Source organism: Hyperolius riggenbachi, chromosome 2 (genome assembly GCF_040937935.1).
Source record: "Hyperolius riggenbachi isolate aHypRig1 chromosome 2, aHypRig1.pri, whole genome shotgun sequence".
Classification (NCBI taxonomy): Eukaryota; Metazoa; Chordata; class Amphibia; order Anura; family Hyperoliidae; genus Hyperolius; species Hyperolius riggenbachi.
The window spans coordinates 129,194,223-129,218,434 of NC_090647.1; the positions used below are offsets into that span (position 1 = coordinate 129,194,223).

Below are 24,212 nucleotides of genomic sequence, written 5' to 3' on the forward strand. Positions count from 1 at the left end.
AGAACAAATATCAATCAATGAAAGAGCTCTGAAATATACTTATGAATACTAGATGGGGCTTTGAGCCTCCCATAGTTAAATTGTCCCTGAACTGACTTGTGACATGATGAAGTTAAAATGGGTATATTTTTGAACAGATAAGCTTTATTGATATTTTTGATATAAACAGAACAAAATATACAAATGTACAACAACTTAGTACAATAATAATAAAAGTCCTAAAGAGATAAGAGAAAAAAAGATAAATGACAGAGGGGAAAAAGTAAAGGGAGAAAAAGAGCAAGGTCTCTAGCACACTAACCTAGTGGGCTAGGTAACCGAAAGATGAAAAGAAAAGGAAGAAAATAATAATTAGGCCTATTGCAGCTATATAGTGATCGATACAGGATTGCATTAATATATACATACGGGCCGGATTTCTGGCACATAGGCCATGGCCTAGGGCACCAGAAATTTAGGGGCGGCTCAGTTAGGGGCAGTAAAGTTGATCTATGCAGCCATCCCTATCTACAAGGACAGCTTTAACCTTTGAACTCTCTGTCCTGTACTTGTGTCCTCCCTGCAAGACCTGTAAGCTCTATCCTGCAGGTACACATCAGCCTAACTCTAATGGTGGCACCATAGGCCCACATTATTAACAAGATAGCAAACATAACATAAAAGTTCAAAACATAACTTATGATCTATACGCATATTACTAAAATAGTTATTGTCTGTGACATCCAATGATGGAAAGTAAGTAGAATTCTCATTGGGGCACACACAGATAACAACCATACAGACAGTATAGTTGGCCTTGGGTGGTAAAAATTACAAATCCGGCCCTATACATACATAAGTTATTGTATTCATTTCTACAATTTCTTGTTAAGCTTTAAAAATGGCATTATAGAAACATGCACCGAGGTAGCACCAGAAGTGGTAGTTCAGTCAGGCCAACAGGATATACTGTAGAATACTAGATTTGCCAAATAATCACCATCCACTGTAAAGATCAGTATGTTCATAATTCCATTTCTGTGTCTAAGTTTCTAAGAAATTGGTCGCACCAAGTAGACCAGATACAATCAAATTAATTGGGACAATATTGTCTGCTTTTATAGGTCAATTTGTATAGTGGAAGCAATTTACTATATTCACTGCCCTGCGATCGCGTTTTCTGCATGTGGTATTCGACGTCCACTTGAAATTTTCCGTGTGTGCGGAAATAAATTGAAATCCGTAATGTGCGCTTCTAGTGTTGTCCAGGTAAATTATTACATTTGTGTAATTTGCCTTTTTCCCTTCAGGAATATGATTCAATGGTGTATGCGCAAGCACTATGTGATGACATCATAATACGGCACATTGTGCTGCTGTCTTTCCTTCACTAATAAGATGTATGAACATCACTGCAACCTTTGCCTATCTCATTAAAAAAATTCACGCGATCCACATGCTATATTTAGTGATTTGTTGCAAATATGCTCCCCATCCAAGCCAGAAAGGTATTACAGAGCTAGGTAGTATGGCTTTTTGTAGTACTTTTTCTGTGCACCGAGTCCCTGTGCTACTGGACCACACAGACTGTTACAGTACATTGTGCTGCATTACATTAGCATTTGTCTGCACAGTAAACTAGCCCAAAACCATCCACTCCCAGCAGCCTTTGCTGCAATTATGCTCAGGAATGTGAGGGAATGGATAGAAAGATTTCCATAGTTTGTGGGCTGAGTTTTCTGGTAACAATAATGTTCTTCAGAGAGGCGGGCTGGAAATATTTATTTTCATATTTGTTTGTGTGGTGAGAGGGAAACCCTTTCATTGCTGACTTCGCTGTCAAGTTTACAGAACAAATCTTGGCGGCATCATAGCCGGTTTGATTGAAGGAATCCCTCTCAGTCTAGTTTAGGTTCTGGCACTTTCTTATATGTATTTAATAGAACATTGCTTTGAATTAATTATACATGAAAACGTTTGGTAAAAAATGCTGCAGTCTTAATGAAGTAAAGGAAAACAGCTGCTGTGCCAGTTCATATACAGTAGAGTCTTGGTTATCCAGAACTCAACTAACCAGCAGTCTCAACCACCAAGCACAAATCACCGGCAGCACTCACAGTGGTGACCAACTTCTTAGGCGGTTTGTGGGCTCTGCTGTGCTTAAAGACAGGGCTCTGCACAAAGTCAATATACTTTCAGTTACACATTTAATACAGAATTCATGGTATGCATATAGAGTGGGGTATAGTACTGTATAGGCCTATTTTTAACGATGAATCTCAAGGAACCAGAAAGCACACTTATCCAGCATCGGCCAATCCCCGACTGTATCCTCATTTTTACCTCAGCAGTCTGCTACTGCATGCTCACTCCACCCTCCCAGTCAGTATGAAGCCTTATTTTCTGATAGGCTATTAGTCAACAGGGAGGCGTGGCTTCAGATGACAGAGCAATCACTTTTCTCTGCATGCCCAAGTGACTTATGGGGTAGTGGTTCAGACTGACCAGATGTGAGTGGCCAATGGGATTGGAATGTGGGAGGAAACCAGAGTGATCAGAGGGAACCCACGCAGACACGGGGCAAACATAGAAACTCCATGCAGATAGTGTCCTGGCTGGGATACAATATTTGAATATTAGAAGGACAAATATTTCTGGAAAAATACCATGGCACATCGAAAAGTTATTTTTTGATACAAAAAATATAAAGCGATGAATCTTCATAAAAGTTAAGAGCTGACAATCTGGCTTGGCAATGTTGGCAATAATATATTTCTGGTGACGTTGACAATGATTTAATTTTGGTGGCAACGACACATGTTCGTTTCGGGTATGTCAGTACCCTTCATCAGACCTCATTGTGTGTAATTGTCTAAAAAGTAAACAAACAACAGCAACAAATTAGAATTCAGCATCACAAAAACAAGGAATCAGATAGATCCCCAAGATGAGAAAATTCACCACTGAAGCAGTGAGAGAAAATATACACGGTGCATTTAACACAGGGTCCTTATAAATACTGGGACTCTAGCACCGATAAGGCGTATCAAAGTAGTGCAATAGTAGGGAGAGGAAATCAAAGTGAGTGTGCACAGAGGACAAAATGCCCCCCCACTCAAGATTAGGATGACCTGAGTGTACACAAGGGGTAGGTAAATCCAGATACCCCTGCACTCATATAAAGGCAAAAGAAGCTAAGTAGAACCCACAACACAAGTGATACCCTGAAGCATACACCGAGACCATCATATCGGTCCCAGTGCTTCAAAGATCAAAATTAGTGCATTAGTTGAGCCACAGGAAAGAGCAAAATAAAATCGCGTGCCACAAGACAAAGGACTCTGCACATCATAGATGGTAAAAGGCAAATATACAATTGGGATATGAACCAGGAACCCAGCGCAGCAAGGCGAGAGTGCTAACCACTATACCACCGCGCTGCTTGCTTCCTTTCTATGTGACACTCTGACTTATTACGTAGTTGAGGTACAAGCTATTCATTTTATTATGTTCTAGGTGTTCCTAGATGGATATATTGCTGGGCCTTGCATACCCCAATGTGGATATAATTCAACACATGATGCAATACCACCAGTCTAAACTGAAGTGCAATTCAGGCTTGATATAAATAAATTAGTTATAGTCTAAACTATTCTTCTGGCTGCCTTTAAAGAGACACTGAAGCGAAAAAATATATATGATATAGTGAATTGGTTGTGTACTATGAATAATTACTAGAAGATTAGCAGCAAAGAGAATATTCTCATACTTTTATTTTCAGGTATATAGTGTTTTTTCTAACATTGCATCATTCTATAATATGTGCAGATTACACAACACTCAGCATTCAAAATGATTCTTTCAGAGCAGTCTGTGAAGTAATGACCTCTCCTCTAGCAGAGGAAAAGTAAATAGTCCAGGAACAGTTGAGATAATAAAAGTCAGATAACAGCCCTCTCCACAACTAACTTAGTCGGAGAGCTTAATGGCTTGTTTGCATAGAGATAACAACTGGAGTTTCTCAACTCTTCCTGTACTGGACACAATTACACTGATGTATCTGATCTTAATGTTTTATTTCTTAGCTGTGCTACACATACAAATCATAATATCATCATTTTTTCGCTTCAGTGTCTCTTTAAGTGCAAGGAATAGTTTTAATGTTTTGTTTATGAAATAAGACCAATCATATCTCTGTGGCAAACATCACATTTCAGCCATGTGCAGATCACATGACAAGACTAATAGAGGCTATTATGAAAAACAGTAGCAGATTATCACCACAAGACAATCTTCACAGGAGCAGACAGCACAGGAAATGCATCTGTCATGCTTGCAGTAAGTTTATTAGCTGCAGAAATAAGGATGTCGGGACGACGTTACTGTGAACGGTGGAATCACTTGCTAATAAACAATAAAAAACGACTGCACATGGCCAAAATACCAGGATGTGCTACTGTATTACTGTGCTGGCAACAGGCAAGCAACAATAAATGAACATATTGGAAAGCCGAGTAGTCAGATACTGCTTCTTTTTCTGGTGCTGGATATATTGTGTGTAGTTTTATAAAGCAGGAAATATAAAGTGGAAAGGAATTATATTTGGGCTAAATTCTGACAACTTTCCTTGTCTTTTCTTAAAGCAAACCTGAAAAAAACCCTTATGATATAATGAATTGTATTTGTAGTACGGATAACGAATAGGACATTTGTAGCAAAGCAAGGAATCTCATATTTTTATTTTCAGTTATACAGCTTTTTTTTTTATATAACATTGCATCATTCTGTCACAGTTGCAGTTTTAAAACCACACTTTTAAGCTATAAAACAGAGCAGAAATAATGACCCTTTGAAATTTCCTGCAGTAAAACATTACCTCAGGCTGTAGAAGTTGGCAGTTGAACTTGGCCGTGGCAGCTGAAAAATGCCACAGCCAAGAATGGAGTGTGAATCCAGAGTGTATACAGGAGCCACATGATGTCTGCTAAATATCCGGCATGCTGCTCCCTGAAGCCGATTGCTCAGTCGCCCGCTGCTCTTTCTCCCACTGCCCCCTGCATAGCAACAGATGCGTCACGCATCTGTTGCTATGCAGGGGGCAAAGGGGGAACAACTAGTAACTAGCATGGAGGCTAGTGATGCATCTGTACAGCATCGGCACTGCACCGCTGCTCAAAGGATCGAGTCCCTGCAACAATCCATAAAGCAAACTGGATATAATTCACACATTGAGCATCAGTAAAATTGGCTGCTCAGCCACTGAACAGCTGATGCATTTCCTACCCTGCAGGCTATTTAATCACAGCCATCTTAGCATACAAATATCATATGTTTCTTCAAAGAACACTGACTGGCCCATACGCTATTAACTTTTTCTACTGAGTTTTCTCCTAAGTAATATTTCCACAACTTGTCAATAAAATGCCTTTTAAATCACCAACAAGTAAGAAAATACGGAAAATAATTTTGATAATAGTTTTTCATCCTAGGAGAAAACTTAGGAGAAAAAAGTTAACTGAATAAGAGCCCCTGTCTAATATGCTTATTCATATTTGTCCATACTTCTCCATGGTCCCACCTGCCTTGTCTGCTATAGCCAGGTGAGCCCTTAGGGCTGGTCACACTGCAAGAGCTTTTCTAAATGCTTGTGATACTAAAAGCTCTTGCTAATGTAATGGGTGTGATCTCACTTGAGGGATGTGATTTTATCAAAATCCCCATAGCATTGCATTAACAAGAGCTTTTCAAAATTACTAGTGCTTAAAAAGCTCTTGTAGTGTGAACCGGCCCTTATTAGGATAATTGTGGCAGGTGAGACATACTGATTGAAGGAGAGATCAGATGCGTTAAATGTATAATGTTTTATATGCTAAGATGGTTACGACTAATGCTACATACACACTTGAGATAAAACTCTTTGGAAAATGAAAGATCACAGACCAATTTTACCCCCTTTCATGTAGTATGAGAGCCATACCTACACAGTCTATTCTATGGAGCTGCACTCCCCATCAGACGGAAATCTTTGCAAGATGCTGCACACAAAGATGCTGTACACATGCAAATGATCTGTTCCTGCATAAGATCTGTTCCTGCAAAAGATCCGTTCCTGCAAAATGCATTCATAGTCTATGATATCTGCAGATCCTCATACACACCTTGTTTAACAGACATTCATCTGCAGATCAGATCCACCAGGATGGATCTTCAGATCTGCAGATGATTGTCAGATATGCAGATGAATGTCTGTTAAACAAGGTGTGTATGAGGATCTGCAGATATCATAGACTAGGAATGCATTTTGCAGGAATGGATCTTTTGCAGGAACAGATCTTTTGCAGATACTGATCTGTTCAATGTCTACAGCATCTTTGTGTGCAGCATCTTGCAAAGATTTCTGTCTGATGGGGAGTTCAGCTCAATAGAATAGACTGTGTAGGTATGGCTCTCATACTACATGGAAGGGGGTAAAATTGGTCTGTGATCTTGCCTTTTCCAAAGACTTTTATCTCAAGTGTGTATGTAGCATAAGGACCCAGCATGGTGGGAAATGCGTCAGATGTCCAGTGGCTGGGCGGGCGGTCTCACTGACGCTCTCTGTATGAATCATGTCCAGTTTGCTTCAATAAAAGTGCTGTTGAGCGGATTTTTCATGTGCGTTTACTCTGTACAGAACCACAGAAGATCGTGCTATATAAATCAATAATACTAATAAAAATAAAGTTATGATTAAAATTGGACTGGTGAAGGAAACCCATGTAAGCTGGGGCAGAACATACTAACTAAATGTAGATAGGGACCTAGCTGAGAACTGAACTTGAAACTCGAGTGCTGCAAAGTAAAAGGACTTACCACTTAGCTATTTAACTGCAGCTGTCTCGCAAGAACCAGCAGGTTATTTAAAGAGGAACTGTAGTGTAAATAAATTAATAAATAAAATTGCTTATTTTCCTACAATATTTATTTATAAAATATTTAGTCAGTGTTTGCCCCTTGTAAAATATTTTCTCAACCTGATTTACGTTCTGAAATTTATCACAGGTGGCGACATATTTGGCTCTGGCAGGTGCATCTCCGTGGAATGTTTGTTTTAGAGGAAGAAAATTTCATATAGCTGAACAGCCTAGGCTAAACAGAACTAGGAGGGCGGGGCTACATACCAATATATGGCAATATATAGATATAGGAAGTGTTTCTGATGCTGAAACCAGGAAAATTATTGTAGTGGGTATCCTGATTAATTTACTGCATACTGCTATATTTCACCACAATGTCTCTTTAACTACTTAAGGACCACGGTGATTGAAATCTACATCCTGTTTTGGTGGTTACCTGGCTGGCAGGGCGTAAGTTTCAATCACCGCCGCAGTGCAGATTTCATTGGCTCCTGGTCGTGTCTATCAATGTAAGCTGCTCCCATAGGCTTACATTGATAGACACGGCCAGAAGACAATGAAAGCAAGTCCTGACTGGCTCACATGACTGCCATCATAGAGACGGCAGAGTGGATGTCAGGAGGATCCCGGGATACGGCGGTTGCGGTGGGTCTATTCGGCGATTCGTCAGAATTTGGTCAGTATTGTACCAGTAGTCTCTAGTCCTTAAGGGGGCAGAGACCGCTGGTACTTAAGTGGTTAAGTAATGTACAGCAATAATAATTGTTGAGTAGAACTGTAGGACATCCTCCACTATAAATGTTTGTTTTACTCATTATAGCTCACTGAAAATAAAACCCCCAAAACATCAGACTATCACCCCACCCAGCAGATCCTCTACCTCTGTGCACAGGTTGCTGCTGATATATAGAGATGGCACGAACAGTTCGCTGGCGGAAAGTTCCCGGTGAATTTCTACTGTTCGTGTTCTCTATACATCATCATGGAGCCAAACTTTGACTCCTTACCTCACAGTCAGCAGACACATGGCAGCCAATCATCTAGCACCCCCTCCTGCACCCCCCACCCCCTATTAAAAAGTAGTTGCAGTGGCCATATTTAATTCATTCTCTGCTGGCTGCTGGCTGCTGACTGTTAGTGAGAGCAGGGTCAGACTTGCTGCAGATAGGTAGGGAAAGCAATAGCTAGCCCTGTGTTCTTGTTCCTCACTTGCTGTGAAAGCACCCCAAACGGCCCTTTTGAGGGCTAGTACATCAGTCTCCTGTTTTTTTTTATTTTTTGTGTGACACTCCACAGCCCACTGACACCCAGAACTGTGTGCACTCTACTGCTGTTCCTACATTAAGTTGCAGGCACAGTACCACTCCAGTGCATTATTATTTCACTGTATTCTGATAGTACTATTGCAATTCTCTGTGTGTGACACTCCACAGCCCAATGACACCCAGAGCTGTGCCACACTACTGCTATTGTTGCTACATTAAGTTACATGCACAATACTACTCCAGTGCATTACAGTGGGATGTGAAAGTTTGGGCAACCTTGTTAATCGTCATGATTTTCCTGTAAAAATTGTTGGTTGTTATGATAAAAAAATGTCAGTTAAATATATCATATAGGAGAAACACACAGTGATAATCGAGAAGTGAAATGAAGTTTATTGGATTTACAGAAAGTGCACAATAATTGATTAAACAAAATTAGGCAGGTGCATAAATTTGGGCACCAAAAAAAATAAATAAATGAAATCAATATTAAGTAGATCCTCCTTTTTTTAGAAATTACAACCTCTAAACGCTTCCTGTAGGTTCCAATGAGAGTCTGGATTCTGGTTGAAGGTATTTTGGGCCATTCTTCTTTACAAAACATCTCTAGTTCATTCAGGTTTGTTGGCTTCCAAGCATGGACAGCTCTCTAACTCACACCACAGATTTTCAATTATATTCAGGTCAGGGGACTAAGATGACCATTCCAGAATGTTGTACTTGTTCCTCTGCATGAATGCCTTTTGAACAGTGGATTTTGAGCAGTGTTTAGGGTCGTTGTCTTGTTGAAAGATCCAGCTCTGGCGCAGCTTCAGCTTTGTCACTGATTCCTGGACACTGGTCTCCAGAATCTGCTGATACTTAGTGGAATCCATGCGTCCCTCAACTTTGACAAGATTCCAAGTCCCTGTTTTGGCCACACAGCCCCACAGCATGATGGAACCACCACCATATTTTACTGTAGGTAGCAGGTGTTTTTCTTGGAATGCTGTGTTTTTTCCTCCATGCCTAACGCCCCTTGTTATGCCCAAATAACTCAATTTTAGTTTCATCAGTCCACAGCACCTTATTCCAAAATTAAACTGGCTTGTCCAAATGTGCTTTAGCATACCCCAAGCGGCTCTGTTTGTGCTGTGGGCAGAGAAAAGGCTTCCTCTAGAATACAGCATCTCCTTGTGTAAAGTGTGCCGAATGGATAAACGATGCACAGCGACTCCATCTGCAGCAAGATGATGCTGTAGGTATTTGGTGCTTGTCTGTGGGTTGACTCTGACTGTTTTCACCATTCATCGCTTCTTTTTTCAAAGCTTTTTCTTGGTCTACCACTTCGAGCTTTCACTTGAACTGAGTCTGTTGTCTTCCATTTCCTTAATATGTTCCTAACTGTGGAAAAAGACAGCTGGAATCTTTGAGACAGCTTTCTGTATCCTTCCCCTAAACCATGATGATCAACAATCTTTGTCTTCAGGTCATTTGAGAGTTGTTTTAAGACTCCCATGTTGCTACTCTTCAGAGAAAATTAAAAAAGAGGAGGGAAACTTACAATTGACCCCTTTAAATACTCTTTTTCATAATTTGATGACCCGTGTATGTAGGTCAGGGGTCACTGAGCTTACCAAGCCAATTTGAGCTCCAATAATTAGTTCTACAATAAAATGACAACAGTGCCCAAATTTATGCACCTGCCTAACTTTATTTAAACAATTATTGTGCACTTTCTGTAAATCCAATAAACTTCATTTCACTTCTTAAATATCACTGTGTATGTCTCCTATATGATATATTTAACTGACATTTTTTATTGTAACAACCAACGATTTATACAGGGAAATCATGACGATTAACAGGGTTGCCCAAACTTTCGCATCCCACTGTATTTTTAGGAATTTAATGTGATTTCTGCCCTGTAGGGATTAAAACCCGACTTTGCGTAAACTCCGTAATTTTTGGTCGGACTTTTGGTATGGATCCCCCCCTGGCATGCTACAGTCCAGGTGTTAGACCCCTTGAAACAACTTTTCCATCACTTTTGTGGCCAGAAACTTTGTAGGTTTTAAAATTTGCCTGCCAAATGAAGCCTATAGCAATTTGCGGAAGTTTCCGTTCGCTGTTCTATGTTCGCGACATCTCTACTGATATACTGATGCTATGACTTCTGCACCTATCTGACACTGAAGTTATAAAGGTACAAACTGAGCCAGTGAGTGCAGTATAATGTACCTAGTGGCACTGCTAGGACCTATCACCTGTAGGCCCCACTGCAACTTTTACATTGGGCCCCCTCAAGCACTTTATACAGAACTATTAATATGGAGCATCAAAACCTGCCAAAGACAGCTGCAGTGTCAGAGGTGTAAACAGAGGGATGAGAACAGTTTGATTATGATGAGCACTGAGGCAGTCATTACCAGCACTGCACCAATGAAGAGCTAATAAAGTGGTTAAAGGAGCTAATGAAACACCCATGAAAAGCTAATAAAGGACCCCTTTTGCCCCCCTCTGTTTCAGAGGACCTAGTGTTAAGTCACAACTTCTGCATCCTCCATTGTTATCGGACTGCTGAATGGCAATCCCTGTCAGTAGTCTTCCAGGCCTTGCAGCAACCACCACTGGCATCAGATTGTCACCCAATGTATCCAAAAAACAGATCTAGGAACTGTCTTCTGTTATCTGTGGTTACTGCTATACTCCTTGCTGACATTTTCTGATTTGTATTTCTAATGTTTGTACAATTTCTGCACAATCCAAATAATAAATGTTACTAATCACTTCACAGCACATAATGAACTGTGCATTCCATCAAAGCCTCTGTGCTTGTGATTAAATTCCGCTGATGTCTACCTTTATTACAAACATTTCTGTTCATTTTCCCACTCTCAGGTCTGACACTACATGTAAAGGTTGCTGACAATCATGGCGCTGAGTATAGCATTCAAGGCGGTCACTAAAACCCCGGGGCTAATTATCTGGAGGATCGAGGTAGGTGGATGTGCTTCTATAACAAAACCTATACAAAATATTTTAAGGTTGAAGAATCTCCAAAAGTCTGTTTTGTTGGGTTGTATAAGAAAATCTAAACATATTTGTTAAATGAAAGTATATTCATATTTTTCTAAAGTTTTCTCTTTAAAGGATACCCGAACTGACATGTGACATGATGATAGACATGTGTATCCCTAAGCCACACTGTACCCAAAAGAAGTCTAAAGATAGCAAAACATCCGTAACTTTCAGTATGGCCACGCAACTCACGGTAGCTTTAAAGGATACCCGAAGTGACATGTGACATGATGAGATAGCCATGGGTATGTACAGTGCCTAGCATACAAATAACTTTGCTGTGTTTCTTTTTTTCTTTCTCTGACTCAGTCCTGACTCAGAAGCCATTTTCTGCTAGGAAAGTGTTTTATAGTTGGAATTTCTTATCAGTGAGGGTCACACTGTAGTCACTTCCTGTCTGAGTCAGGACTGAGTCAGCCACTTTTATACCTGATATTTAACTCTTTCAGGCAGATAAAGAAAAAAGGAACACAGCATAGTTATTTGTGTGCTAGGCACTGTACATACCCATGGCTATCTCATCATGTCACATGTCACTTCGGGTATCCTTTAACCTTCCTGGCGGTAACCAGGAGGTTTTCTCAGGCCCTGCTGGGCCGATTTGAGTAATTTTTTTTTGCTGAACGCAGCTAGCACTTTGCTAGCTGCGTCAGCACTTCGATCGCCGCCGCCCCGCACTCGATCGCCGCTATCCGCGTCGCAACACAGCCCCCCCCCCCTAGACCCCTGCGCTGCCTGGCCTATCAGCGCCAGGCAGCGGCAAGGGGTGGATCGGGACTCCCTAAGACGTCACGACGTCCATGACGTCGGTGACGTCATCCCGCCCCGTCGCCATGGCGACGGGGGAAGCCCTCCAGGAAATCCCGTTCTTTGAACGGGATTTCCTGATCGCCTATCGCCGGAGGCTCGCTACATGATTTAAAAAAATAAATAAATAAAAAAAACCGGCTGCGCTGCCCCCTGGCGGTTTTTAATAGACCGCCAGGAGGGTTAAAGCTACTGTGAGTTGCGTGGCCATATTGAAAGTTACGGATGTTTTGCTATCTTTAGACTTCTGTTGGGTACAGTGTGGCTTAGGGAAAGTGTTTGCCCTCCTTACACAAACACATCTGCCAGTCTCTGTTGATAGAGCAAGGAATCCACAACAAGTACACATAACACTGTGCCAATGTTATACATTATTTGTGCCAGTCCTGGATTTGCTTCTCACTTGTCAGAACAACTTTTCTGATTTCAGAAAACGAAAAGGTACTCCAGCTCGCTCCCATCAAGGCTGAAAAACCCTGCATCTAAACCTCATTATAAACAGAGATATTAGCTTGTGTGGGAAACGGCAGGGTATGGGAAATCTTTATACCTGCAGTCTTGCCCTACATTAAAAACAACCACAGATGGACTCATACAGCAGCAAATCCTGAGAGCAGACTTGCCTGGTCGCTGCCCTATAGATCTCTCTGTGTAGTGTATAGTTAGTCCTATTAATACATACAGTGATGTGAAAAATTATTTGCCCCCTTCCTGATTTCTTATTCTTTTGCATGTTTGTCACACTTAAATGTTTCTGCTCATCAAAAACCGTTAACTATTAGTCAAAGATAACATAATTGAACACAAAATGCAGTTTTAAATGATGGTTTTTATTATTTAGTGAGAAAAAAAAACTCCAAATCTACATGGCCCTGTGTGAAAAAGTGTTTGCCCTCCTTGTTAAAAATAACTTAACTGTCGTTTATCACACCTGAGTTCAATTTCTGTAGTTACCCCCAGGCCTGATTACTGCCACACCTGTTTTAATCAAGAAAAGTAATTGAGATCTATCAGTCTGGTAAAGGTTATAAAGCCATTTCTAAAGCTTTGGACTCCAGCGAACCACAGCACTGGCGAACTCAGGGGGCTATTCCGGGTGTCTGGAACCTCCCCCCTGCACTGAGCTGTGTATTCAGCCAGGGAAGCCCGCATAATATAAACAGCCTCATTCTCCCTCCCTTCTTACTTCTGGTGCCTCCCTCCAGCTAATAGAATGAGAGAGGCACCCGAGCTTCCCTCACAACCCTCACAAGAAGATGCAGCCTGCAGTGATGATTATGGAGTCCTGGACTCTCCACAGCACAGAAGTGTCAGACATGATGAAATTAGAGTGCAGGCAGACTGGTAAATATGCACAGCATGATGCAGAGCTTGCCTGGACTCAGGGTCTGTGGGCAAACATCTGTCTGGTCTCTCCCCATTGTTATAATGACTGCATGTGTGGATAAGGTGTGGATAACAAGCTGAAAAGTTTTTGACAGTCCCTAGACTCCAGGAGGGCTTCTTTCTGACTTGTGTGAGAGACTGACAGGGACAGGAGTCCGATTACAGGCAAGTAGCCTGTGTGATGTGGGACTTCAATACAGATAAGTTCTCTGCTCCATCTCAGGCTATTCTCAATTTCTCCACTCCTCTCTCTGGGCTAGTGCAACGCCAAAATGACAATAGCAATCGCTAGCGATTTGTGAGTGTGATTTTGTGAAGTGATTTTCAGAGCGATTTTTGAATGAATTGCTCAAAAACATGCTACATGCAGTATACCTGCGATTTTGAAAAAATCACAACGCTGCTGTGGGAACACCCACATAGGGTAACATTAGCCAAGCGCTTTTCAAATCACTGTTGATTTGAAAAACGCTCAGAAGCACTCTTGGTGTGCACCAGCCCTCCCTCATTCACCTTTGTTTCCCTCTTCCCCTAGAGCTGACTGTGTGTTCTTGTCTTACAGGAAAGCTAAATAAAAGTGCAATCCTGGTGAGGCAAAATATTATTATTTAGTATTTATGTAGCGCCGACATCTTCCGCAGATGCATATATCCCTGCATCATATGGGTATCGCTTGCGCTATGTGAAACTATGTAGCATATTCCACTGAATTGTCCAAACTAAGTCTATCTCCTGTTCCTCTCTTGGGGAGTTGTTCCAGCGCTGTACCCCGTTCACATTTGCTGCTACCAGAAGCCCTCAGAAACACTAGGGTCCTTGAGTACTTCCAAAGATAGGCAGCTCCGTAATACGCCAGCGCACTTTTGTGCATGGGCAGTATGGAGCCACCTGTATTCGGAAGCACTCGGGACATACGTGCTTCTGGACCTTTCAGGAACCCCCCCCTTAAAAATCCTGCGTTTGCCCCTGCACAGTGAGAGCCATTATCCACAAATGGCAAAAACATGGAACAGTGATGAACCTTCCCAGGAGTGGCCGGCCGACCATAAATTACCCCAAGATCGCAGAGAAAACTCATCCGAGAGGCCACAAAAGTCCCCAGGACAACATCTAAAGAACTGCAGGCCTCACTTGCCTCAATTAAGGTCAGTGTTCACGACTCCACCATAAGAAAGAGACTGGACAAAAATTGCCTGCATGGCAGATATCCAAGGCGCAAACCACTTTTAAGCAAAAAGAACATTAAGGCTCGTCTCAATTTTGCTAAAAAAACATCTCAATGATTGCCAAGACTTTTGGGAAAATACCTTGTGGACCAATGAGACAAAAGTTGAACTTTTTGGAAGGTGCGTGTCCCGTTACATCTGGCGAAGAAGTAATAGAATTTCAGCAAAAGAACATCATACCAACAGTAAAATATGGTGGTGGTAGTGTGATGGTCTGGGGTTGTTTTGCTGCTTCAGGACGTGGAAGGCTTGCTGTGATAGATGGAACCATGAATTCTACTGTCTACCAAAAAATCCTGAAGGAGAATGTCCGGCCATCTGTTCGCCAACTCAAGCTGAAGCGATCTTGGGTGCTGCAGCATGACAATGACCCAAAACACGCCAGCAAATCCACCTCTGAATGGCTGAAGAAAAACAAAATGAAGACTTTGGAGTGGCCTAGTCAAAGTCCTGACCTGATTCCTATTGAGATGTTGTGGCATGACCTTAAAAAGGCGGTTCATGCTAGAAAACCCTCAAATAAAGCTGAATTACAACAATTCTGCTGAGATGAGTGGGCCAAAATTCCCCCAGAGCGCTGTAAACGACTCATTGCAAGTTATCGCAAATGCTTGATTGCTGTTATTGCTGCTAAGGGTGGCCCAACTAGTTATTAGGTTCAGGGGGCAATCACTTTTTCACACAGGGCCATGTAGGTTTTGAGGTTTTTTTTCTCACTAAATAATAAAAACCATCATTTAAAACTGCATTTTGTGTTCAATTATGTTATCTTTGACTAATAGTTAACGGTTTTTGATGAGCAGAAACATTTAAGTGTGACAAACATGCAAAAGACTAAGAAATCAGGAAGGGGGCAAATGGTTTTTCACATCACTGTATGTGCCTATTATTTGATATGCTGCTGGGTATTGGTAAAACAACTTCCAATGCTTAGACTATTTGCAATCTATTAGGCGATGCTCAGATTTTGGGGGTTTGTTATGTATTTTCTCCTTGCTGTATTTTTTCAGTTTATTCTCGCCCATGGTTTGTCTAACCCTAATTTATCCCCTTAGTGAAAAGCCCCATCTTAGTGGCTGAATAGTGTACTGGTTAAGGGCTCTGCCTTTGACATGGGAGACCAGGGTTTGAATCCTGGCTAGGGTCAGTACCTATTCAGTAAGAAGTCCTTTGGCAAGACTTCCTAACACTGCAGGGTGGTGCCTTGTGCCTTTAGTGGCAGCAGCTCTTGAACGCTTTGAGTCCAACAGGAAAAAAGCACACTATGCCAATGATAATTACTGCTTAACCCTAACCTCCAACCTTAAAGTTAACCCCTTCCTGACACTCAAGCCTAACCTGCCTCCATTATGTTAGCTCATTATTATTATTGATTTATAATAGCATCTTCTGTGGCGTTGTATACAGGGTGGGCAGCATGGCACATAGTGGTTAGAACTTTTGTCTCGCAGCGCTGTGTCCCTGGTTCAAATCCCAGCCAGCGGCACTATCTGCTCAGAGTTTCTATGTTCTCTTCGTGTCTCTGTGGGTTTCTTCCAGGCACTCCTTTTTTTCCCACATGCCAAAATACATACAGATCAGTTAATTGGCTTCCCCTAAATTGGCCGTAGACTACAATACATACACTACACAATACATACACTACACAATACTATATATACCTATGACTATGATAAGGATTAGATTGTGAGCCCATCTGAGGGACAGTTAAGTGACAAGACAATCTATAGTCTGTACATCGCTGTGGAAGATGTCGGCGCTATATAAATACTAAATAATAATAACAATACAAAATAAACAATGCAACAGTTAATACAAGACAATGGTAGGTTGCAGCTGATGCAGTGAACAAATCAACTACAGATTTTTACACGGGGTGGGAGATATGCACACACATTACACATTACACAGCATTGTGAGACATAAAAGAAAGAGAGCCCTTGCCAAAAAGCCTTACAGTCGAAAGATTTGAGGGATAGGACAGTAGGTAAAGGGTAGCTCTGTATGAGATGGCAGAAATGTTGGTCAGTGGCTGACTCATGGCACCTAAGCTTACACTTCTGTCACTAACAACTAAAGTTAACCTTGTCCAACCCTTGACCTAGCAGCGGTTACTCTGCTCCCACTTACTACACTCAAACCACCCTCCCCTCAACCCAGTAAAGCCTCCCTCCACCCAAGATACCAGTGACCGATACCCCCACTCACACTTCCACTCCAAGGCACCGCTACTTAACCTATAACGACGACCTGACACAGTCCTTGGAGTGATACACTTTTTATTCAGTATCGGCCACAAATAAAGTGACAATTACAGGAAAAACATCATAAACAATCATCATAAACATTACGACCAATTCCATAACATTACAATGAACAATGAAATATACATAAATACATATACATAACCAAAACATATACATATAACCAAGATTATACATACATATGCATACCAACAAGAATGACCCTGAACTTCATCCCTTTGCTAGACAAAACCATAGAAGAGGAGGGGCAACCACCACGCATGAAACCAAAAACTCCTAGCCGCAGCCTGAGGCTCAGGAGTCCCTTGGGCTTACATGCCACCACATAGTCCATCTCCTGCCAAAACCTTCTCGACCCTGATGGTTTTCCCCCGAAAGCCATCCCACCAACCATTACGTTGCCCCTCCCACCTACCAAAATCCAGACCTCTAGCAAAGGGACCTCCGCCACTCGAAATCCCAGATTATAACGAACGCTTGTACCCACCATATCCACCAAGACGCCATGGCTTGCGGCAACTTATCTGAAAAGAAAACCTAATTACGACCCCTAAAATTTTAACCATTTCCCTGACTCCTAAGGGGGTGGGTGGGTGGGACGTTTACTCTTGCTGCCTGACTAATGGTAACTGAGCGTTACCCCTGCGCGCCTGCCTAACCCCGCCCCCCTCCAGTCTAAACTACCCAATCCCACGCTAGCTGTGCCCTACCTAAAGCCTCCCCCCCTGCAACCCAGCCTAATCAACCAGTTCCGCGGAACTAGCTGAGGTCATGTAGCGCTGTGCTTATAGCACAGCGCTCGTCTTGACCTAGCAGCGTTCACTCTGCTCCCACTTACTACACTCAAACCACCCTCCCCTCAACCCAGTAAAGCCTCCCTCCACCCAAGATACCAGTGACCGATACCCCCACTCACACTTCCACTCCAAGGCACCGCTACTTAACCTATAACGACGACCTGACACAGTCCTTGGAGTGATACACTTTTTATTCAGTATCGGCCACAAATAAAGTGACAATTACAGGAAAAACATCATAAACAATCATCATAAACATTACGACTAATTCCATAACATTACAATGAACAATGAAATATACATAAATACATATACATAACCAAAACATATACATATAACCAAGATTATACATACATATGCATACCAACAAGAATGACCCTGAACTTCATCCCTTTGCTAGACAAAACCATAGAAGAGGAGGGGCAACCACCACGCATGAAACCAAAAACTCCTAGCCGCAGCCTGAGGCTCAGGAGTCCCTTGGGCTTACATGCCACCACATAGTCCATCTCCTGCCAAAACCTTCTCGACCCTGATGGTTTTCCCCCGAAAGCCATCCCACCAACCATTACGTTGCCCCTCCCACCTACCAAAATCCAGACCTCTAGCAAAGGGACCTCCGCCACAGCAAACCAAAAGTGACCCCTTACTTTTGGTTCGCCCTCCACAAAGCCACCGCAAATTCAATTTTCTCCTGAAGGAGAAGATTGAACATGTCCACCCCAACGTCGGTAAGATGGACGCCGTCCCTCCTGAAAAGTTCACGGTGCCTTTCCAGGAGAACGTGTCGTGCCACCAATCCCCCTTGTCGCCTAACGAATTTCGCCACCGATCGATTGATTTTTATACGTACCCTGTCTATCGCCCGATAATTCCGCGCATAACGCCAGCGAAAGCGAGGGACAATTTCGGACCAGACGACAATCAGGCCCGGAACGGTTTCCAGCATGACCGAGAGACCCGAAACAATGGACTTCATCAAGGCTCGCATAGGGGTCAGGCCGAGATCATTACCCCCGGCATGCACAACTACCACATGAGGGGAGCCCTCCCGTTGCACCATTCTGTAAAAAAACCCCAGAATAGCATCCCATTGTAAACCGCGTACTCCGTTCCATTTTAGGACTGCTTCCTGGGTAGAAAATCCCAGCTGAGTTCCGTTGACACGCATCGCAGCCCTCTGCTCCGCCCAGTATATGAACGAATGCCCGAGCAGCCACACTTTACACACTGGATAATCTAGGAAAAAATTGGCGATGTAGAAAAAACAACAGCATCAAAACAAGCAAAACTTTCTTTTTTTTTTTTTTTTATACAGTATATATATATATATATATATATATATATATCTACACACACAATACCTATCCCCTCCCAAAATTCCTTTTTTACTCCCCCCCCCCCCCCCTATACCCCAACCCACTGCACCCGCTATCCTTATCATAACTTCACTGTAAATTCTGAATCCTGTGAGGACGCACATATAACAAAAACCTTCTCGATTCCCACCTACCAATCTTTTTTACCATCTCTGGGGACAGACCCAGCCTGGTAGCCTCAGTAGCTGCTCCGATGCGGAAGGAATGAGAACCATATTCCTTCTCGGGGAGTCCCAAACTTTTTAAGCATAATCGCAAAACCGCGGTAAACTGAAACCGCGATAAGGGGGACCCGTCTTCATGCACTAGCAACGATTGCCCGCCCGGGGGCCTAACTGCCATGTAACTTAACCACACGTTTACTGGACACGTGAGGCACCCCTCTAAAGGGAACAACTGCAGCGTCACCCCTCTCCCCCCTTGATCCGTTTTTGACCTGCGTATCCGGACTGCTAACGCCTCCCCCTGTTTCCATACATCACCGACCCACAACCCCCCATGAACCTGGCAATTCCCGCTGACCAACTCCCCTATTCGCAATGCCCCATAAAAGGCTAAGGAAAAAGCCAATTTAAATAACGCAACCTCATACCCCGAGAAACAAACCCGCCCCAACTGCCCAAACATGCCTACTAATATTTCCCATGACACCGGGCGCCTCTGATCCCCCTGCACCGCGCCCATTTTCAAACCTTTTAAGGCCTGCCGTACAGTAAAATTTTTTGCAAAATCCCCCCAATCCATAAGCTTCGCCAAGAAGGACAGGGCTGCTAACCTTTTTGCAATAACCGCATGCGACTCCCCCTCCTCCAACCATGTGCCCATCAGCCACAACATCAGATCCCTCCTACCTCCTTCCGTGTCCGGAACAGAGAAAATGTCAGACCAGGAAAACCAAATACGCCATACCTTATTATACGCCGCCCAAGTGGCCAATGAAACTGAGCACTTAATAAATTGCCAAATACCGTCTAACTTAGCCCCCACAAGTGATCCGGGCACGTCTCTCCTACTGCCTGCGCTTCTGGTGCCAGCTCCCGGAAGCGAGCCCACTGTGAACGAGAAAGCGCATCCGCGATCCCGTTAGACACCCCCGGGATGTGTACGGCTGACACATGCAAATTGAACTGCAAACATAACAATACGAACCGCCTAAGTAATTTTACCACGGGAAGGGAGGATGCTGATAGAGCATTAATCGCCCCCACCACTGCCATGTTATCTGAACGCAGGCGAATAGAGCGATTCTTTAACGACGGGCCCCACAACTCTAACGCGACCAGTACCGGGAATAGCTCCAAAAAAGCCAGGTTTCTGACCAGGTCAGATTCCCGCCAGCTGTCGGGCCAGGATGACGCACACCACCTCCCCTGGAAGTATGCCCCGAAACCCCCCGAGCCGGATGCGTCCGTAAATAGCTCCAGCTGGTCATTAGATACCACCGGATCAAGCCAGTAAGCTAGGCCGTTGAACTGGGCTAAAAATTCCGACCAAACCCCCAAATCATCGCGCATCTCCCGAGTGACCCGGACGAAGTGATGAGATTCCTTCACTCCGCTTGTGGCAAGAGCTAAACGCCTGCAGAAAATTCTGCCCATCGGAATAACCCGACAAGCAAAATTCAATTTACCAAGCAGAGACTGCAGCTGCTGCAGCGTCACCTTGGTAGCTCCTCTCACTGCAAGAACCGTGCGCATCAAATCCTGCAATTTGTCCGACGGCAAGCGGCATAAGCGTTGAATGGTATCAATTTCAATGCCAAGGAACTTCATAACTGTTCCCGGGCCCTCCGTCCTATCCGCAGCCAGCGGAACCCCGAACTCGGCGAACGTGCGCTGAATTTCTTTTAGAACCAAATCACATAAACACGACCGAGCGGGCGCCACCCAGAAGAAATCGTCCAAGTAGTGCGTGATTGAAGAGAAACCGGCCTTCTCCTTGATCACCCACTCCAAGAACGTACTGAAGGCCTCAAACAAAGAGCAAGAAATGGAGCATCCCATGGGTAAACAGCGATCCACATAGAATGCCCCATCAAAATAACAGCCTAATAATCTCATGCTCTCCGGGTGAACCGGAAGCAGCCGGAAAGCTGACTCAATGTCTGTCTTTGCCATCAGCGCCCCAGGACCCGCCTCTCTAACCATCCGGAGCGCCACGTCAAAAGATGCATATTTGACCGACGACAAGTCTTTGTCGATGCCATCATTCACTGACTCACCTTTTGGGAATGATAAATGATGAATTAAACGAAACTTCCCCGATTCTTTCTTGGGAACAACTCCCAAAGGAGAAATCAACAATTCCTCAATAGGTGAGTCAGCAAACGGGCCCGCCATCCGCCCTAACCTCACCTCTTTTTTCAGTTTTTCCATAACAACCGCCGGGTGTGACCTTGCCGACTTCAAATTCCTTTTTCTTACCACCCTGAATTGCACCCCGGACGGAATCTTAAACCCCTCAGTGAAACCCTCCCTCAACATCTGTGCTATCAACTGATTCCCATACCTATTTAACCAGGGATCCATCGCCTCTACCCTCACTGGCGTCATCCCTCTTGCCAAAACGATCCCCAAACCGGTTCCCAGGAGCACCTTTTCCTTTTTTGAAACACTTGGTAACCGGATGCATCCCCCCGCAGAATGAGCACTCATGTTTGAATCTACATGTGGCTCCCCATCTGCAGGAAGAGTCATTGAAAGACCAACAGATTCCTTTGTTTCCGGAAGAGGCAGCCCCAGACCCTGCAGAGGCGCCGCTTGGCTGAAAAGGCAGGACCCCAGGATTAGTGCTGTACGAACCCCCTTTTCCACTCATAACCCTGAGCCATATCCCTATGTCTTTATGGTGCCAATCCAGATCTGGTTGCACCGACATCCGTTGACGAAATTGCTCGTCGTATCTAAGCCACGCTAAACCCCCATACACCCTATGAGCCTCCCAGATCGCATCCAGGTAACAGAAAAGGGGGGTACACTTTTTGGGGAACTTCTCTCCCAATACACTGCCCAAAATAGCAAAGGCCTGGAGCCAATTACCAAAGGTTCTAGGTATTAGTCTGAACCTTCTCCTATCCTCATCTTCCTCCTTCCTGTGCTCCTTCCCCTTAGTCCAACGGTCAATGTTGAAACGCTCCAATGGCAAAAGGGTAAATATATCCACATATTCCCTACGCCAAATCTTCTCTTTGACCTCCACCTTTAAATGCGCCCCCAGGGGCCCCTCAAAACAGATATAAGAGTGGCCCTTAGCTGAATCCGAGATCGGTACTCGCTTTTCCCCAGCTTTTTCGTTCGCCACCTCAACCTGTACACATGACGTATTGGGTGCCTCGCCTGCCCCCTCCAACACTACGACATCGTTGCCAGCCCCCTCGACCACCGGGGCCCACACCCTAGACACGTCCGTCCCCGAGGACCTTTTCCCCAAGGGCCCGGCCACCTGAAACTTGTCCAAAAGTGACCTTACACCACCAATAAAGCCTTGCCAGGCATTCTGGTCACCACTCCCCACTTCCTGCGTGTCAGATAAGGCATCAAAAGTTAATGACTCACCATCTAGATGCGCAGGGTTATCAGGCCTGCCATCTGGTGCGGCTCCAGCCGCCGCCGAGGACCGGCTAGTCGATGCCACTGTTGATCCTGCTTGTCCTGACTGCGTCGTAGTAGCCGAAGAGGGAAAGGCTCTCTCGGGACCCGCACCAGCCGGAAGAACCTGTGGAGAAAAAGAATTCCGAGCATCACCTGTTCCAGGGGTGAACTGCCAACCTGGGCCCGGGTAGGGCGGTATCCATCCCATCCCCCCGCCCATACCCTGGAACTGCATGGGGCCGAAGGGGCCCCATGGAGGTTGCTGACCCCAAGGGCCCGGGAAGAAGTTGCCCCAAGCCTGTTGAGGGAAGCCGCCTACACCACCATCCCCCTGACTGCCCCCCACTGCACTGGGGCCCCACGCTGCAAACCTGGCCCCATTATCTGCCCCCCACGGGGGAATGCCCACCGGGATGGCCCCTGTTGGTCTAGGGGGTGTGTCGTCCGGCGGAGGCCCGGGTGCGGCCGCGCCGTGTGGCTGAGAGGGAGCCGCGGGCTGAGCCCAGCCACCCGGCCGTTGTGTGCTGGGACCTGTTTGAAGGGAGCCGCCCCCCCTTCCCTTCCTGGGACCTGCCTGAGGGGATCCCCCCCCCCTTCCCGTGCTGGGACCTGCCTGAGGGGCTCTCCCCCCCCTTCCCTTCCCTGTACTAACTCCCTTTCCACCTTTTTTGCCCCCCCGCTTCTTCTTCCCCTGTCCCCCGGCCCCCTGAGACCTATTCTGTGCCCCCTCCCCGTTCGCCGCTTCCCCATCCCCCGAATCACTAACCTGGTGGGCCGCTTTAGTGCCAGCGGGAGGGACGTCCATGTTGTCAGCCTCGGCCGCCGCACGCCTGGCCCTGGTGGCTGGTGGGGATGGGGAAAGCCTCTGCACCAGCCTCCTGTTCCTCTGAGGCCTGGCTGGTGCGGATTCTCCGTCGCGTGACCCCCCGGCGGTAGGGAGCGCCGCTCCCGACGCGGCATCAAGGGCCCCCCCCCAGTCCAGACCTCGCCTGTCTGCCTCCTCCCGCAGCTTGCGCAATGCGCCCTCGATATCCCACTCGGCCATCCCCTCTAACCTGACTGTCCCCGCTCCTCGATCGCTGCTTGCCCTCTTTCTGCTGCAAGAGTAAACGGACATGTTTACTCTTGCTGCCTGACTAATGGTAACTGAGCGTTACCCCTGCGCGCCTGCCTAACCCCGCCCCCCTCCAGTCTAAACTACCCAATCCCACGCTAGCTGTGCCCTACCTAAAGCCTCCCCCCCTGCAACCCAGCCTAATCAACCAGTTCCGCGGAACTAGCTGAGGTCATGTAGCGCTGTGCTTATAGCACAGCGCTCGTCTATCCCCTAACACTAGCCCTGCAAATCTAAGGCTAAACTCAAATCTGGTTCAGCTTCGCTGTTTTGTGCCTAATCTTTGCACCAAATGTCTAAAGGCTAGCACTCACTTCCAGCTTAGTTTGCTGAAAATTATAGTTCGAGATCGTTTAACATGCCATTTCCAAGTTTATACATCCAACTGGCATATGGTTAGCCACTGGGCTTCCTGGAAAACCATTCCTGATTACTATTATCATGTACAG

The 24,212-nt window shown here is 44.8% G+C and overlaps 1 protein-coding gene across 2 annotated transcripts in view; it reads left to right on the forward strand.

The window, feature by feature from the left end:
- AVIL (advillin) overlaps window positions 1-24,212 on the forward strand; it is a 96,445-nt gene that overhangs the window by 16,459 nt on the left and 55,774 nt on the right. For both annotated transcript variants that reach the window (XM_068267406.1, XM_068267405.1), the window contains exon 2: window positions 11,021-11,119. In XM_068267406.1, the coding sequence (XP_068123507.1) occupies window positions 11,054-11,119 (66 nt within the window). In that variant the 5' untranslated portion in view covers window positions 11,021-11,053. The remainder of the gene's footprint in view (window positions 1-11,020; window positions 11,120-24,212) is intronic.